This window comes from Myodes glareolus, chromosome 2, assembly GCF_982192425.1.
Source record: "Myodes glareolus chromosome 2, mMyoGla1.1, whole genome shotgun sequence".
NCBI lineage: Eukaryota > Metazoa > Chordata > Mammalia > Rodentia > Cricetidae > Myodes > Myodes glareolus.
The window spans coordinates 40,875,911-40,894,464 of NC_142027.1; the positions used below are offsets into that span (position 1 = coordinate 40,875,911).

The 18,554-nt window shown below is 38.1% G+C and overlaps 1 protein-coding gene across 1 annotated transcript in view; it reads right to left on the bottom strand.

Moving 5' to 3' along the window:
* Gabrr3 (gamma-aminobutyric acid type A receptor subunit rho3) overlaps positions 1-18,554 on the bottom strand; it is a 71,807-nt gene that overhangs the window by 21,535 nt on the left and 31,718 nt on the right. Inside the window, exons 3-6 of the mRNA XM_048422893.3 lie at positions 16,428-16,495; positions 10,002-10,225; positions 6,760-6,842; positions 5,644-5,784 (exon numbers count right to left, since the gene is read on the bottom strand). Of these exons, the coding sequence (XP_048278850.1) occupies positions 5,644-5,784; positions 6,760-6,842; positions 10,002-10,225; positions 16,428-16,495 (516 nt within the window). The remainder of the gene's footprint in view (positions 1-5,643; positions 5,785-6,759; positions 6,843-10,001; positions 10,226-16,427; positions 16,496-18,554) is intronic.

Sequence of the window (18,554 nt, forward strand, 5' to 3'; positions counted from 1 at the left end):
CCACTGGGTTTAAAGGCATGCAGGACCTGATTGCTGTAGCAACTAGTGTGGCTACTGGGATTAAAGGTGTGTGTTATTATAACCTGGTCTGTAAGGCTGACCAATGGGACTGTTTTACTCTCAGATCTTTAGGCAGTCTTTATTTATTAAAATGCATAGAAATGCCACTACAAGACTATGCTCAAGAATTATGTTTTTCATTTTCCATTCATGCTTAATTATTTTATTATTTTATTTGTGTGTGTGTGTGTATGTATGTTTTACTTTACAAATCTTCAGGTTTGATGTATGTATGTACTCTATGTGCATAACTGATGCCTATGTAGGCCAGAAGAGGATACTAGATCCCCCAGAACTGGAGATACAGATAGTTATGAGCTGCCATGTGGATGGTGGGAATTGAACCTGGATCCTCTGGAAGAGCAGCCTGTAATCTTAACTGTTGAGCCATCTCTCTAGCCCCTTACTCGTACCTTTTAGTGCTTAATAATAACCATGTATTGATCTTCATATTTACTGAAATAAGGTTGTAAACAGTGAAATGAGTAAGCACCAAAATATGCTTTATGAATGACATATAGACTAACTTCTATATGTCAAATTTTTTAAAAGAAATTATTCAAAACCCAGAGACTATATAGGTTAAGTTTTAAATCAGGATCACAGGCAATGTAAAGATAGAGAATTCTTCTACTACTTTTAGTAGTGATTTCTTAGGATATACAAATGGTAAACCTGATGGGAGACACAGGGTCTTTGGCCTAACATTGAGCAGTAGAACAACAGCAGTGAGTTGGGAGGCTCTAGATCCAGTCTCTGACTTTCAGTGAGCTGCTTATGATACTTCTCATCTGCTTAGACACTAAAATTCTCACTGTTAGTTGACACACATGCCTTGGAACATATATACTGCAAGATTATTAATTTCATTAGCAGTGGAAATAAAGGCTACATCATGCAAAGCATTTTAGGTTAACATATACATTGCCTTCTGTTCCCACTCATGGACTTGTACTTGCATTTGATTTTAGCTAAAAGCTTGGTAAAAAGCATTGTTTTGTATTGGTCACTAAGTTTGCTGTGTGTGAAACTGAAAGTTTTGATTATGCCTGTAGGGCTGAATAATAATATACCAAGCTCTACAGTTCATATAACTGTTGGAAGATTAAAATAAAGAATAATTACAAAAGTGTTTTATAAATAAAGATAGAATTCCAATATAGTTACTCCTACAGACGTGTAAAGGGATTGGTTCCAGGGACTCTTGGGCACTGATGTATATAGAAGTAAATTAGCATAGAAGTATGCTAATTTAAAATCCTGTAGAATTATTTGCATTTATATCTATTTGTATATTTGAAGTAATCTCTTTTATTTGTAGTGCCTAACATAATGTAAATGCAGCATAAATATCTGTTATATCGCGTTGTTTAGGGAGCTGTGATAATACACAGCTGTGCTTATGCTCAGTACGAGTCGGTTTACAAATATTTTCAACTCACAATTGGCTGAGTCCATGGATGTGAGAGCAACAGATACAGAAAGATGATTGTAGATAGTTTTATGTTCATTATTTAGTTTTTCAAATAAATTTAGGTGACTATTCTTTTAATGAATAGTCATTATTATTATTTAGCAACATTAAGGATTAAACCCAGAGCCTCAGAAATACGAGGTAAGTATATATCATTAAACTGCACTGCTTGTTTTTTTTTTTTTTTTTTTTTTACATTTTTCTAGATAATTATTTTCTGGGACTTGGTTGGTGAGGCTGGTGCAAGGGATTAACCAGGAAGGAAGAATGCTGCTCCACCCTGTGGATCAGGGAGGGAAGACCAGGATGGCACTGTGGGTAGACAGTAGGCCAGCAGGGCTCCTTTACCTGTTACAACAGGTCATGCCGCCTTGTTGGATCATCACTCCAGGTAGTATAAAAGGGTCTGATTTCGTCTTTAGTATTAAAGAACCAAGAGTTCCCAGGCCCCATTTCTGGGTCCCTTTCTACCTTATAGATAACAAACTAAAGAACAAAAACAAATAATGATGATACTAAGCTCTGCAATACAAAAAAATGAAACAAAACCTCTTTTGGTACCTGTGAAAAATTCAAGCCATCAGTGTCTGCTCTAATAAAGGGAACATCCTTGACCTTAACTCTACCCAAGCCACCATAAATTTAACCCCAAGCCAATCGCTCCTTTCTGTGCTATTTTCAGACTTGTTTGGCAACCTGAATTGTTCTTTCTAGGAAGCTCATAATGTGAGTCATAAACTCTTCATACTTTGATGTGTACAGCATCATACATTTTACAGCATGAACTGAACTTTAGGCGTGTGTATAGTCTTAGGTCTCCCATTGCCTCCATCAGTAGAAAGAAGCAGAACCAAAGACGTGAGAAAAGCACTGGCAGTAATTGAGGTGCCATCCGCAGTAAAAGGCTTCTTCTATACCTATAAATTGTCACCTTTAATCACTTTCTGACACTGAGACCCTGGGTTGTATTAAAAGCACCACAATGAAGATGCTGATGGAAGTGGTGATGATGAGAGTTTCTAACTGCTCAAACACTGCCCATATAATTATTAAATGTATCAGTTTAGCTACAGAATCCCATGAGATAGAGACATTGGGAAACACCATATTAAAGCTAAGGAAATTGAAGGCTGGATAAAGCAACGCTTCCGAGGTTGTCCTGGTGGTAAGCGATGGAGTAGAGTTTGAAGTCAGGCAGTTGCCCCTGGACTTTAGTTTCAATAAATAATTTTCCAATGTATTCCATGGAGGTAGGAGTCTTTCCTTGGTGAACTCAAGACATGTGAGTTAGAAGAGCACTGAAATGGACGAGGGACAGAGAAACCCTCTCCTCTTTGTTGATGCCACTGAGTGGTTGTGGGTTTGTGCAGAAGCAATGGGAGTGATGAAAGCATCGTAATAGAAAAGGAAGATTCTGTGGTCCAGCTACAAGCGGAAAGTATGTTTCTATCTACAGCTCCCTCCAACTCCAGTTTTGACAATGGGAGCCTATTTTCTTGTATAGCTATTTTAGGATGGCGGTTATAGTTGGCAATTGTGATGATGGGAATAAGGAAAATATTTACAATCATTTTCATGAAGCTAAAATATTTAAACAGCAGGGCCCCACATTTTAAACTGGTGGATAACATGGGGCAGAGCAGTTACTTACTCACGAACTAAAATCAATTTCTAAGGCCGTTTTTCTGAAGCTTAGGAATTAGATAGATCTGGATGCAACTATTAATTTGATATAAGAGCACAGCTTTCAAAATGCTGTGCTCTTGCATTTTTCTACTCTTAGAACCCACTTTATTCCTTGTCATTAAAATGTGCATGTTTTAACAGAATCAGAACTGCAAAGTATAGAAATAAAATTGAAACTTTCCTCAATCTCTACCCACTTCTCTGAATTTTAAAACAGACTGGCACATAAAACATACCCACATGTGTATAAATCATTTCTTCAATAACAGATATGGGTTTTTGTTAACGACTCTTCTATTAGTCACTTTTAAAATTAGAGCAAGCTCACATCATGCTATACAAAGCATTTGAAACGAATGCTATCTTAGTCCGTCTTTTTCACAGAAACTAACGTTCTATTTCTTGAAAGTGTAATTAAACTGAAATGTTAAGGCTTCATAGTTCGTTTAAAAAATACATAAAAGCATCTTTGTGAACAGATTTTCAGCGATGTTTTGTCTGAATTTTGCCAGACTCTAAAACATGAAGAGAAGAGGATAAAAATTACCTAGTGTTGATCCTGCCTTGGTGACAGCACAGACATCAGCGTGAATGGGAAGTCTTAGAGGGAGAGTTAGGAACTGGAAGACTCACCCTCTACTGTAAGAGGAATAGTTAAATTTCTACTAAATATTTACATGGATGCTAAGCTTCAAAATTGTAGGAAATGATATTGCTGTCATTATAGACACAATGTATTGATTGGTACAAGGATACTACCCTTAGATTTTGGTGTTTCCCATATATCACATTATGATAACATTAAAAGACAGATTATAGATGTAATTTATTATGTGTCAAAGTTATTTTATCACAGAAATAATATAGAAAAATTAAAACTCAGTTATATCATTTTTCACCATATATATATATTTATTTAAATGCTGATTTAATTGAACTGAGAACTAAGAACATTAACTTCCTGATACCACATTTGAAAAAGGAGCAAGAAAAGCAGAAAACTGAATCACAGCAGCTTGTCTTCATGAGGTGTTCCTAGTATTCCAAGGACTCTTAGACTTTTGAAATTCTTTTTGAATTATTCACCATGTATTCATTTATTCAACAATTTGATTGCAAGAATCTTCTATATTCCAGGGATATATCAGTAATCAAGAAACACAAATGTATGTTACTTGCATATCAGAAAACGCAACAAACAAGACTAAAATTAATAACAGCGCTCATTGAATGACAAAGAGTGCAAGCCAACATGGTGAAACAGACATTTCTTCCTGATCTAAATAGCTAAAGACACATTGGTCCTGGGGATGCAATTAGCTTCTTTGAGATTTAAATTTTGGCTGTTTTCTTAAGACACAGACTTTTAGATAGATGATTGTGGGGGCCAACGACGATGACTGATAACTCAGAATCTGCTCCTCAAGCTCCAAGGCTGTGCAGGTGAGAAGGATTCTAGCCAGGGCAGCTTGTGAAGCACGCCTTGTAGCCTGAACACTGCTCTTTTGAACCACAAACGATACTTCCTCCAGCTAAAAGACGCAGAGTACTTGTCACTAGCAAGATGATGGATAATGGCTATGGGGGTGGGGTATTGTGGAGGAGGTCAGAAAGAGGCTGCTCTTAATTTTAGTTAACAGCCAGATCAGTTTTAAAAACTCCTGGGATCAATGCTACCAATCAGAAACCTGCCAGTCATGGTGAAGAGTATATACGTATATACTGTACTGATTCTAAACAGATTTTGCTTTTAGGACATCAGTGCATCTTGTTAACTCGGTGTGTCAGGTGATTTTTATATTTTGAGCAGCTACCATATGCTAGGCATATTCTAGAATCTGGGATGAACTGCTTAGCAAGGCAGATAGTTTCTGACCTCTTTCCAAAGATAGACCGAGACAATAGGCAATGAAGCATCTACTTCAGTTGGGAGTATGTGCTGGGAAGACAGGAAATCGTGAGGAAAGAGGCCTAGCTTTGAAGGACTAACTAGGATATCACCATTTGAGAAGATAATTTGCAAAGTTACGACTAAGGCAGGTAATTGGTCATGAGATAGTGGGGCAGGGGCAAAATCACATAGAAGAAATGAGATGAAAGTCTCTGGGAGCAAGTGAAGGGGAGGGGGAGGACACTATGATATAGGAACAGGGTTTGGTGTGAGTCAGAGCAGCATGCAGGATCGAGATCATGTTGAGAAGCTTGCCCTTGGTTCTAAGTGCGATGGAAAAACACCAAAGGGTTTTTGATCTGGAAAGGGTTTTAAGTTGCGATTTCCATGTTGCAAAGACCATACTTTAAGTTCTACTAAGCATAGAGTGGAGGGACCAAGCGCAGAATCAAGGAGTCTTCTTGGAAAGGTTTGCGTGGGGGTTGGAGGGATCGTAGTTGCAACAGATTTGTCTGCACATAGAAGGCTGTACCTGTGCTGCTATAGAAAGCCAATCCACTAGATGCGCTGAACTCCTCAATGAAGAACTGAGAAAGGGAAATGTGCTCTTCAGTGTTTAAGGATTTGTTGCCGTGTTTCCAGTACAACATTAGGTCCTCTTCATTGTAGGCATCTAAAATAACACAGACAGTTCATGTCTTAGCAGTTAGGTGAGGTCTGTTTTCAACAGTTCTGAATCCCCAGTTCCTGGTTCAGAGGTGTCCATGTGCTATGTATTGAAGGACACTTTCTAAGGGACTGAACAAACCCACAGTTAAAAAAGGAAACAAAGACAAACAAACACCAACCCCACAACCATCTCTAAAATCCAGAGACTGTCAGGTCAGAAGCATTTCTTTCTTTGTGATGTTTACTGTACTCCAGTGTGCCTGTCTGCATGCATTCTTATATAAATTAAGTTCTCACTCAGGGTAAGGCCAATGCACTAACTCGCAGGGGCTGAGTCCATGCCTTTAAGTTTCTTTAATGGAATTCTCTTAGATGAAATTCTCAAATGAGCCTTACGAATTTTTTTATTGTGTCATAAAATGTTTGTAATAGACGTGTACAAAGGAGCAGATGTGTAGACAGCATCCGTTGAGCGTCAGAGTTTCAGTCATATGATGAAAAACTGATCATCTTTTAAGCTGCCTTATCAAAAGTAAATGTTGGGTAACAGTTATTGGCATGGAGCTAAACCAGATGCCTCTTAATGGAGTCTGTGCCCGAAGCTGGGTTGCTCTAGGAAGCTCATCCACATTTAGTAGAGGATCGGTACTTGTCTAGCTATAGGATCCCCGGATCTTCCACGTGTAGAGGGTCAGTGCTAATGGTGGAAAGCTGCCTTTTTATTGCTATTGTGAAAATCACAGACTATTTAATGACCAAAGCATTTGCCCATGAATCTCCTCATTTGAAAGACAATCTGTCATTTTTATCATTAGAAAAATAGAGGTGGTGTAACACTGAAAAGTAATACAATCTAACTGGAAAATATGATAAAATGGAAAAAGGTGACATGATGCTTAAATGATTGCTAAGCACATTCTTATTTCCGGTGATGTGTGTGGTGTGTTCTGATGATAATGCAGGCGTGTGAAATGCTTACAGCTTTCTAGTTCGAGAGAGCAGTTCTGAGTGTCCAGAGGAAACCTGCTGAAGTCCATAAGGCACATGGCCGAAACCGTTATCCTGGAAACGGAATAAGGAAGAGAATTGTGATCATTTACCCATATGGCCCAACTAGCATGCAGAAATGATGCTTCTTAGTGTTTGCTTGCTTTGGGTGCCTTTCAGGGATAATGAGAAACAGGCCTGACTATGTTCTGTCCAAATAATAAGGAAGCAAGCGCATAGGGGTAGAAATTGCTCAAGACAGAGATTGATGAGTGAATTCTTACACTTGTCCTGATCTCACCATTTCGTGCTTAGCTCCTTCTGCATTTTCTGGCTCTGATGACTATTTTTTTTTTTCAGAAAAACACTTCAAAGTCAGATGCTTTCAGTGGATTTAAACACATTCTGCTGTCTAGAAGATGCAAAATTGAGTAGCCTCCAGTTAAAAAGAGTTGAGGTGGTGAAAACACAAATTTATAGGTAAAGGTTTCCTTTACAAAGCACTAGGAAATTTTCCTTGTGGTACTAAGGCAAAGCCAGGAGCGTGTTTAGTGATAGATCCATGTGCATAATACATAATTCACAATCTATTAAGGCAAAGACTTGCATATTGATGAGGCTTATTTTTTTCCATAACATTTTATATTCTCCTGGATTTTCCTGGCTCCAGGCAGAGGCTGCCGTCCTGTGATCTTGCCTCAGAGTGAGAGCGGCGGTAGCCACAACAGCAGATTAGAGGTTCATAAAAGGCCCCGGAGCTAGTCTGCAAAAACAAAGACAGCAGATGCTCCTGCCAGTGGTGCCCCTGAGTTAATCAGAAGAGCAGAACTATTTTATCTTCTGTGATCTGAATTTTATTGTCAATAGTCAGAACAGAACATCAATAACAGAAGTGTGTGGATTTCTTTCTGTGCAAAACGCATACTTAGTCTGGTATGTTCCTAGTACATTAAAGGAATTATTTTCTGAGGTCTTTACACCATTTGCTCCCTAGTATACATGAAGAAATGAATGACTGAAGAGGATTTTGGCTAGATGGTCTCAGAACTCAACCTGGTTCCAGGTACCAGGAGATCTAGATCTGTGCTTGGACTGATTTTTTTGTTGGACCAAAGAGCTGTGCTTACAACAATTTTGGTTCCTCTTGAGTACAGGAACCTCTAAGACCACCTCCAGGGTTAAGCTTCTGCAGAAAGACTCTAAGAATCAGTAAAGCTATAATGCTCATGGGTACACCTGAATGACATATACTGCACTTTAAAACAAGGAGGATTAAAACAGTAACCAGAAAAGGCAAGAACACCAAGTCTAGGAGAAATCACAAGTTTCCAGTTGTCCTTCCTGGAAAGTGTGACCTCCTTCTGCCAGTAGTGATACACATGGCATCATGCACAGTGCACTAGGGACTAGGAAAGCTCACACAGGCCTTGGTGAGGAAAATGTTAACTCAGAATTTACCAGCTGGATGAGTGACCTTAGTTTCAATCTCTCCAGACGTGAGAATGATACTGTGGTACAAGGAACCCACCATAACCACCATGAGCATATACTCCCAGGTATGGCTTATGGACTTCAGATGAACAGAAACGTTCTTCATAGACAAGATAGCCCAAGAGATTAAAGGTGATTTCACCATGTACGGCAAGGGCCAAACAGACATTAGAAAGTGCAAAGTAAACAGGATCCCCAGAGTTAATCTATTACAGTTCATTTTCTCACCAAAGCAACTTTAAAACAGCTGATTCTTTTGTCGGATTCTGTTTTTTCAATTCTTAAGGACTTTTGACAGTAGTATTTATGAGTCCTATAGAAAACAGTACTGGGAGTGCTGGAGAGATGGCTCAGTAGTTAAGAGCACTGATTGCTTTCCCAGAGGACCAGGGTTCAACTCCCAGCTGGCACCCATATGGCAGCTAACAAATCTAATGCTCTCACGTAGACATAAAGTCAGACAAAACACCAAGGCACATTTAGATAAAATAGAAAAAACCATACTGTTCATTAATTGCGCTTATAGCTCTTTAAAAATGACTGATGTTAGCCACTCTGTGAATGATACTTGTAATGAGCAAACATAATTTCTTAATGTTGCTATAACAGCTTATTATAATAATAAATGTATTATTTCAGAGTTCTGTAGCCCAAAGGTCTGATTAGACACTCTGATCCAGAGTTACTCTTGTAACACTTTCCAGGGGAAAATCCACTCACACTGGTTGACACCAGCTGTCCTTGGCTTGGTAACTCATTGTCAACTCGTCTTTTGTGTGTATCAGATTTCCTCTCCTTTTTCTTTTATATAGATTCTTATGCTGCATGTAAAGTCAAGACAGAAAATACAGGACCATTTTCCTACATAGAGATCATTAATTTAGGGCTAGGTGTAGTGACACACACTTTTAATAGCAGTACTTGGGAGGCAGAGTCAGGCAGATCTCTGAGTTGAGAACAGTCCTCGACACTCAGACGTCCAGAACAGCCAAGGCTACACAGAGAAACCATACATCTAAAAACAAACAAGCAAACTAGCACATCATTAGCCTAGCACATTTGTAAAGATCCTTTCCCTTCATACAGAACAACTCACAAAGTTTGAAAGAATAAAGACCTCAGTTTTTAAACATATCATATACCCTGTTTCAGATTTTCAGAGTGTTAAAAAAGCTGAGTAGCTTGGACGTACATGTTTTTTTTTCTTTCTAGAATTTCTATTATAAACTGCTGCACATACATAGAAACTTATTTAGCTAAAATAAAGTATGGGTGATTAAAGATGAAATGCCTATAATAGCACAGTGCTTGAACACATGTTTTAACTAAAACTAACAAGGAAAAACAAGTGAGAAAATTTATGTTAACTTGTATTGTGATTATGCATTCATATTACAAATGAAGGAGCTAACTGAACAAAGTGTTTTGACAATTTAAGATTCTAAATTAGTTGGTGGAGTATAGGTATAGGAAGGAATTTGTTAATGGAAATAGGCTCATATACCTAAACAATTGTGTGTCAGATTTTTAAGTATTTCCAGAATTCAGCTCCACTTTAATCTGTCTAAACAATATGTCACCAGAGGGGGAATATACAGAATAGAAAGAAATTCCGTAAAGTTTTGGATAACAGAAGCAGGGAAAATTGCATAATCTGGGTGTGTCCAATCTGACATGAGACTCAGCAGGTCTGGTTAGACGGCCGTGGTGGAAAGATGCCAAAGGCCGTAGGAGCCCTCATACCTGAGACTGAAGAGAACATTTCCATCTGGGTGTACGCGCAGCATGATGTTCTCCACGGTTGTGTCGTGGATGAAGGATCTTTTAGAGTGGACAAAGAAGATATCAGGGACCCAAATCTTTTGAATCAGTCTGTGATCAAAGGTCATGCTTTTGTTTGTAGTGCTAGCAAAGGCGAGTCTCTCATCCTTCCAATAGTGCCTGAGATAAAATGTCATCGTAAAGTCCTGGGCACAGAGAAAGGGGCCAGTGAGAACCAGTGCTTTCATTACCACTTCAATCTTATGAACTCCCTGAGAGCCACAGTGTTCATAGTTGTAAGTTATCGTTTGCGCTGAAATCTCAGAGAGATGTAAGATGAAGCGAGTCTCTTACTTTTTCTCACACCCCTCCTCCACTCCCATCTCTGACGTCTTCCCGTACCATTCCTCCTTCCCTCTCTTCTTCCTTTCTTTCTCTTCCACTTCCTACTTCTTTTTTAAACAGAAAATTTACAGTCTAGATTTAAACTCACGATCCTGTTGCTTTGTCATCCTGGGTGCCGGGACTATAGCATATTTAAGAAAAATCTGTATAAGTATTCCCTTTTAAATTTGTTTTTTAATGTTCATTGCTTTGTGTTATTTTTAAAAAACAGATCTCCCAAATTGAATGCAATGTAGTCCCACCAGAACGCAAACACAGACAGTGTTTATTAGTGGAAAGCCAGTAGCTGGAAGTTCAAGGCTATAGATAGTAATATATTTGATGATAGAAAGGTTACTGTGAAACGCTGGCTTGCACAAAAATCTCCTCTGAAGCTTGTTGAGATGCACACTCCCGAGAAGCAAATTGTCAGCACTCCCAATTCAGCGTGGCTCGGGGATCTGAACTGGCATTATGTAGACCAGCTGTAAGAGTATGGCAACGAGCCATAGAAATCTAAGTTAGCATCCAGTACTGCACAGCTCAAGGGGCTGAACTGGTATCATGCATGGCAGCTGTAAGAATATAAGGATGAGGAATAAAATCCTATACTAACGTTACAGAAAAAAAAACCAGACAAAGATTTAAGAATTTATTTAGCTAAATCTGAATTTAGCATTCAGATGTCACAGTTAATATTCTGGTTGGTTGAAAAGAAACTCTTATCATCTGTGTCATTGGGTCTGGATATTAATAACGTGCTTTACTTTTCTTGATTATGTTTCACTTTTCACAATTATTTACTTATCTTTCACAACCCAAATGCACATTTTCTTGCACTGATGTGTATAAAGTAACTTTGGCATACATTGTACAAGCAGAAGATAAGTCTCAGTTGATTGCAAATAAGTTACCAATCGTTCATCCAGCTACATTGTTTTTCTTAGGTTCCAAAAATGTCCACTGAATGATTGCTGTGAATTAACTATGACCCTTAAGTATGGGTGACTGTGGCTTAGAGTGAAGGTCAGTAAACAGAACCATTTCTTCAACAACATGACACTATTTCCCAGGGAATTGTGTGGGTTCCTGGGGGGATTGGCTTAAGAGGCATATACTTGGAATGATATGCTCAGTGTGATCTGGAAGTCATTTTTCAAACACTGAACTTATGAAGTCAGATTGCTTATACTGGTGCCTGCCTTTGAGGCATTACCCAACACTATCTTGAGCACCAAACTGAAGTTTGCTGAGTAGAGAGTAAGACAGAGTTGAAAGGGTGCTCATAGTGAGGTTGAATGGATTGGATAATAATGTACAGAACATTAAAAAAGGCTAACCTTTCACACAAAGCAAGGTGCAATAGGTGGAGGTCACTCATATTTATAAAGTATTTTCTAGTTGGCCATGATGAAACCAGATTATGTTTATCTGATACTGAGCAGCAAAGTAAACCTAATTTAGGGGAGAAAGACAATACATAGTTTGGGGGTTTGTAGACAAGAGGCAGATGTTAAGTATAGGCTAGATCACTATGAATGACTTATATAATTTAAATCCCATTTTAGAATTCCAATAGACAACAAAAAGTATTAATAAGAGCTGCCTTTGGGTCAGGAAGTGTGGATATTGAAGCCATTGTTTTAGGGAAGGTCTTTGCCACTATCGTTTGGGCAAGTGCTGGGAAAACGAAGAATGTTTAACTTAAGGCCTTTGTGAACTAAATAGATATCGGCGAAGAAAATTTTAATATCAGATTGGGACACAGAAGATTTTATTTAGATGCACCTGGAATTTTTGTTAGATGCATATGGAATTTTCACACCTCCTGAAGTTTTTATTCAGTTAGGAGGAAGAATAACTATAAAAGATATATGATTAAATAAGCAACTGAAAGAGTTTCATGACTCACAATTTATATTCTTTAGTTCTCTTAAGAGAGTCTCACAGGCAGGTGGTGGTGGTGCACACATTTAATCTCAGCACTCGGGAGGCAGAGGCATCATATCTCTGTGAGTATGACGCCAGCCTGGTCGACAGGTTCCAAAGCTAACAGAGAAACCCTGTCTCCAAAAAGAGAGTCTAGGGGCTGGAGAGATGGTTCAGCCGTTAAGAGCATTGTCTGCTCTTCCAAAAGTTTTGAGTTCAATTCCCAGTGGCTCACAACCATCTGGAATGAGGTATGGTGCCCTCTTCAGGCATGCATGTAGACAGAATATTGTATACATAATAAATAAATAAATATTTTTTAAAAAGATAGTCTAACTTTGCTTCCTTTCTTCCTTTCTCTCTCATACTTTATCCTTAATTGTGGTATTTTCATAAATAGTCATATGTAAAATCTAAATTCAAAGTTATTTCCACAAAAATAAGGATACATAATACAGATTATATATCAAAAGTTTTATTTTTAAATATCTATAAGCAACTTTTGAAAATTTAATTAGCACATACATGTGAAAGCTTCAAATAAAGAGAATGAATTATAAGGATTCATGAATGTAGAATCCCTTGTAGATATTGACAATTTTCTTCAGCTGAAAACAAAATTTAGAATGCAAATACTTCAATTTTCACTTGTTAATGGAGGAAGTAGCCCTTGATTTTATTGAAGGAAAATATCACACATGTGGAAGATCCATATGTGGACTTTCAAATAGTTGATCTCATTTTGGTTGTGAGTAGAATGTTGGTTACTAGAGCCTGAGAGGAATAGGGAGGTGGGAAAAGGTAGACAAACAGGAGCTAAGTTACAGCAGGTCAAGAAGACTTCACGTAATATTATACAGGAAGACCTTGTGTGGTATTATACAGGAAGTTCCAGTGTGGTATTATACAGGAAGTCCCAATGTGGTATTATATAGGAAGTTCCAGTGTGATATTATACAGAAAGTCCCAGTATGGTATTACACAGAAGAGTGACTGCAGGTGTATGTTTTTCCATCATTAATGTGCTGTGTATTTTTCAAAAAAACAAGAAGAAAGTTGAGTACTTTTATAGAAAAGTGTGGGGAGATAGCCATGTTTTGATGGGAGTACTGTGTCTTTTATATGTGCCTACCTCATAAATCGCACAACTTTGATATTTTAATTATAACACTTTTAACAGCCCAGCACAAAAGTCCAGGCTACGATGTTTAATGTAGAAAAGGAAGGATGATTACTACCAGGATAACAGTCACAATCTCAAATAATGCTAAGGACCATCTGGGTAACTTCATAGAACAGGGAGACTAAATCTAGAGAGAAGCAGTGTAGTAGGAGGCTGCTTGTTCGTCATGGCCACCCAGAACCGAAATAACCACACAGAAACTGTATTAATTAAATCACTGCTTGGCCAATTAGCTCTAGCTTCTTATTGGCTAATTCTTACATATTAATTTAACCCATTTTGAGCAATCTGTGTATCACCACATGGCTGTGGCTTACTAGGTAAAGTTCTGGCGTCTGTCTCCAGCTGGCCTACATGGCTTCTTCCTGACTCTGCCTTTCTTTCTCCCAGCATTCAGTTGAGTTTTCCCCACCAAGCTCTGTTCTACCCTATCAGGCCAAGTCAGTTTCTTTATTAGCCAATGGATTTGCAGCATACAGAGGGGAATCCCACATCAAAGCAGCACCTGGAATCTAAGGCCAACAGGAGGGCACAAGATCCATCTGGAGCCTTTCATAGTCAAATCAATTCAGGGGGCACTAAGAAGCAAAGTACACCCAAAAGATCCATACTCTTAATGTTACTTGGTGCTGGGTACCTGCTATGAGTATTTGTTATTTACATGTACACATAATCAGAATAAAGGAAACCCATGTAAAAAGGGCAGAAGAGACAACAAAAGTGGGGGTGGGGATTGCTACTCATCTAGCAGGGTTCCAGGGACAAACCTGACTGGTGCTTCCTGGGATTGAAGAAAAGACAAAGACCCACATGGTCAAGCAGAAATCTGGGATTCTGTGGTCTGGGCTTTCTGCTGGAGAAGCCTGTGCATAAAGGACCTTCAATTTGTTTATTATATAGACTTGAGTGGACAGCAGGGTTGTTGTACATAGCTGAGCAAGGAAGCTGGTTATTACATACAGATGGACAAGCAAGCAGGGGTTTATAATATACAACTGGATCAAGGGGACAGGTTTAGCTAATCTCTGTAGAAACTGTCTCTGTAGGGGAGCAGTCTTCAGGCTATAATTGTCAGGGGAGGGGTAAAGTTTGTTGGACTTTTTTTTCTGCACATACTGTCAATATTTCACTCATGGACCTTTGCCATCACTCCTTGGGCTTGAGGCTCTGGGTTTCTATCAACAGAATAGTTACTTGGGATTTCCCTCATTCAGGGCTTCTTCTGGTCCCTACAGATGCCGGGAGCCATTAGGGAAAACCAGGAAAGGACCACTGAAAATGTGCCTTAGAAAGGCACTGGATTTGGCACGCAAAGATAAAGTAAAGGGTTCATCAAAACTCAGACTAGATAAAATTAACATAAAATAAGGAGGTAAAACAAATCCATCTGAAAACCAAGTATGTAAGTACAGAAGCTGGGCCCAGCCCTAATTCTCGTTATAGTAAAATACCCTCAGTGCTGAAAATCATTTAAATGAAAGACTACTTGGAAAGTTACCCAGACAAAGAGAGTCCTTATACATTAAAAACAGGGAAAATGAAATGGAAAAAGTAAGGTCAAGGCCATTTAAACATAAAAGTGGCTAAAAATGATGAAACTAAGTTAAAGAAGAGAAAAATGTAGAAAAAGCAAGTGAAGTGAGGGAGAGGACTGGGAAACGCTAAAAGAAGTACTGAGAATAAAAGATCGCTATTACGTATTTTCTTTTTAAGATTTCACATCTTTGTGAAAATACCTGCTTTATTATTTAATAGACATTCCGTTAATCCTGATACTTCATTTCTCTTGTTTGGAAGTTTTTGAATGTGTATTCTCATGAAATTTTTAAAAAGTAGTTTTTAGATATTTTCTATTTATTTTTCAGAATCTGTAGGGTCTTTATATTAGAGTTCACAGCATATAGTTCCAGGTGAATGGATAGTAACATTTTACTGGAAGCATGAAATTTGAAAGTAGATATTTAAAAAAAAATCTTCTTGGTATATGAGCTGTAACATGTAGACATAAGTTTTGAATTTATTTGTATCCAACAAGTTAGTTTTTCTTTTCTTTTTTCTTTCTAATATACATATGCATATAAAATAGTTATATTATCTATTTTTTATATATGACTACAAATAAAATAGTGATTTTTAAAATAAAAATGTTCTGTGAAGGGGCTGGAGAGATGGCTCAGTGGTTAAGAGCATTGTTTGCTCTTCCAAAGGTCCTGAGTTCAATTCCCAGCAACCACATGGTGGCTCACAACCATCTGTAATGAGGTCTGGTGCCCTCTTCTGGCCTTCAGGCATACACACATACAGAATATTGTATACATAATAAGTAAAAAAAATTTAAAAATGTTCTGTGAAAATGTAAGTATTACACTGGAAGATAAAACATCAAACTCTTATGTATTTCTATAACATACCACGGGATAAACGAAATTTTCTAAATTAAATATACTGATCATGAATCTTGAAATGCCCTGTCTTCTGATAATGGTTACTTAGAGACAAGCAGAATTAATATCAACAGAAACATCTGGAAATAATAAAGCTTGGCATAGAAGTTTATCATTTTATGACCAAGGTCTTGGGGCTGAGATTTCATAGTTTGCAAACTGTATGGCTGTCTTCTAACACACTTGTTTTCAACCTGTGACAGACAGCAGATTTACCACAATATGCTGCAGGAAGCCATAAATGAGAAATCACGAGACAGAAATGGGAGGAGAGAATGAGAGTGTAGTCAGAGGGAGAAAGAAGGGAATGGAGGGGAGGAAGAAACACAACTCCACTATGAGGCCAAGTAGGAAGGACTACTAACATAAGTGCCCGAAGTGGCTTATTCAAAACCCAAAACCATTGACCTTAAAATGATCATCTTTCTTTTTGTCAGAAAAAGCTCAATATCCTATGGGAAAACTCACCATGTTGACCTCTGAAATGCTGTCGATGCTTTCAACCTGGACATCTATACCTACTGGCACTGGCGAACCTTCAGAAAGAAAAATGAATAATTTACTGAGAAATGCATTATAATCATTTTGGACATTTTCCAAAACCAAGCAACACCATTGTTCAACAATTGAAGGTGATTTATTTTATCCAATATTTTTATTCATCATTTCCTCTATTTCTGTTGAATCATTTATCATACCCTCAAATATAATAACTAAGGCACACGCACGAATAAATGCTACTTCAATCATCAGTGCTCACTTGCTTGGAAAATCCTAAAGATTTCCTTGTACAATATATTCTAGAACTAGTGTTGTCCGTTTTGGTATTCTGTGTTTTGGCTAGTAGGGTTTTAAAGAGGAACAATGTTTTGGAAACATATGTAAGAGCATGCCAGATTGTGCATTTTGTATAATAATGGCAGTTCAGTGAGTTTTATAGAGTCCTTGGCTCTGGAAATGTCAAACTCACTTCTCTCTTTTCCCTAGTGTCAGCCTTTCTCATTCGTGAAGCAGTTGGTGGCCTAGAGATAGACAGATGCTCAGAAGTTTTACCAAGGCTGTAGACTCAAACATGTCTTCTTGTAGATCAGTAGCCACAGAGGGCACAGAGAAGAAGCAAACAGTCTAGGCACTTGTTGGATGAAATACACTCAGATGGAAACTGAAGCAATCTCAGACAGTGGACTTTAAACTCACTGGCAGCTGGAACTCCTGGAACATGGCTCCTGAGTCCAGAAATTGTAGAAAACAACCCAGAGAGTCCAAGTCAGACAGCCATTGTGGCTTTTTCCAGTTCCGCTAAGAAGGAATTGCAACATTCCCCTCCCACGCGCCCCAGGCTTTCTCTCTCCTCTCTGTATCTGTAGGAGAATTGCTGTTAATAACTTTATCATTAAGTTTTGGGTATGAAATTTGATCTGCATTTATCTATGTTGACACAATCCACATGTTTACACATAATCTCTGCATGTGTTTTCTTACGATAATAAAGTCATTCTTATTTAAATCATGTTGCCTCATTGAGTTAAAAAAACTTTGAACTATTAACAAATAAAGATCAATTCTGCACAGCTGAGTCCCAGCTATTTAATCCAGATGTTGGGATTTAGATGAATCCATCCTGAGAAACTTCCATACTTGACTTAAGATTGACTGAGCATGTTCTATGTGACACACATATGCACACAATTCAACAGCCTTCTAAATGCATAATACAGTATAGAACAAGCTAACTCCTTTCATACTCTTCTGGGACATCGTTAATTCTTGATGCTATCTTTAGTAACATCAAATTTTCTTTGGTTTAAATTATCATTTGCTACTTAGAAGAATCTCAGCTAGCCAGGTACTTGGCCGGTCACTCAAATATCTTCCTGTCTCACCCTTTATTAATGCCTTACTTGTGTCGTAACCATCTTCTTCGCATATTGGATCAGTTAACTTGTATGAGACTGATTCCATAAATAGTGTTGTTTACCACAGATTCTGACACCACATGAACTTGGGAACAGCTTGACATGATTCCTTTGCAGGGTTCAGTGCTGGTAATTGGAATTTGCCCTTTTTCTTGACTTTATAATCAAAAGAAAATTCATGAAAACATCTCCTCCATTGCTCTACTTGGCACTTCATGGTGAATAAATCTTCCCATTAATTCTAATACTGCGAGGGGATGAGATTTTTGAAAGGTCCTGAGGGGGTGGCAGAAGGTCCAGGATGAAGTGCAAACACAAGTTCATCACTATTATATATTATGCAGTAAGATGTATTTCCAAAGGTTGGTTTCTTTCACTATAAGAATCTGCCCAGAGATTCTCAAAGAGTACCAACCACTTCAGGTCATAAACAGTACAGTTTATAGACTTAATTAGATCTTGATAAATTAACACTACTTGCTTTGTTATACAAAAATGCAACTAGAAGGGCACTATTCTTAACCAAACACTCAAGCATACTGGTTATCAATACACATGTGCACAAACATACACACACACACACACACACACACACACACACACACACCCCTACAATGATTTCCCACCACTCATTTTCTGAAGAAACTAGAGAACAGCTTGGATTTAGGATCTTTTAATG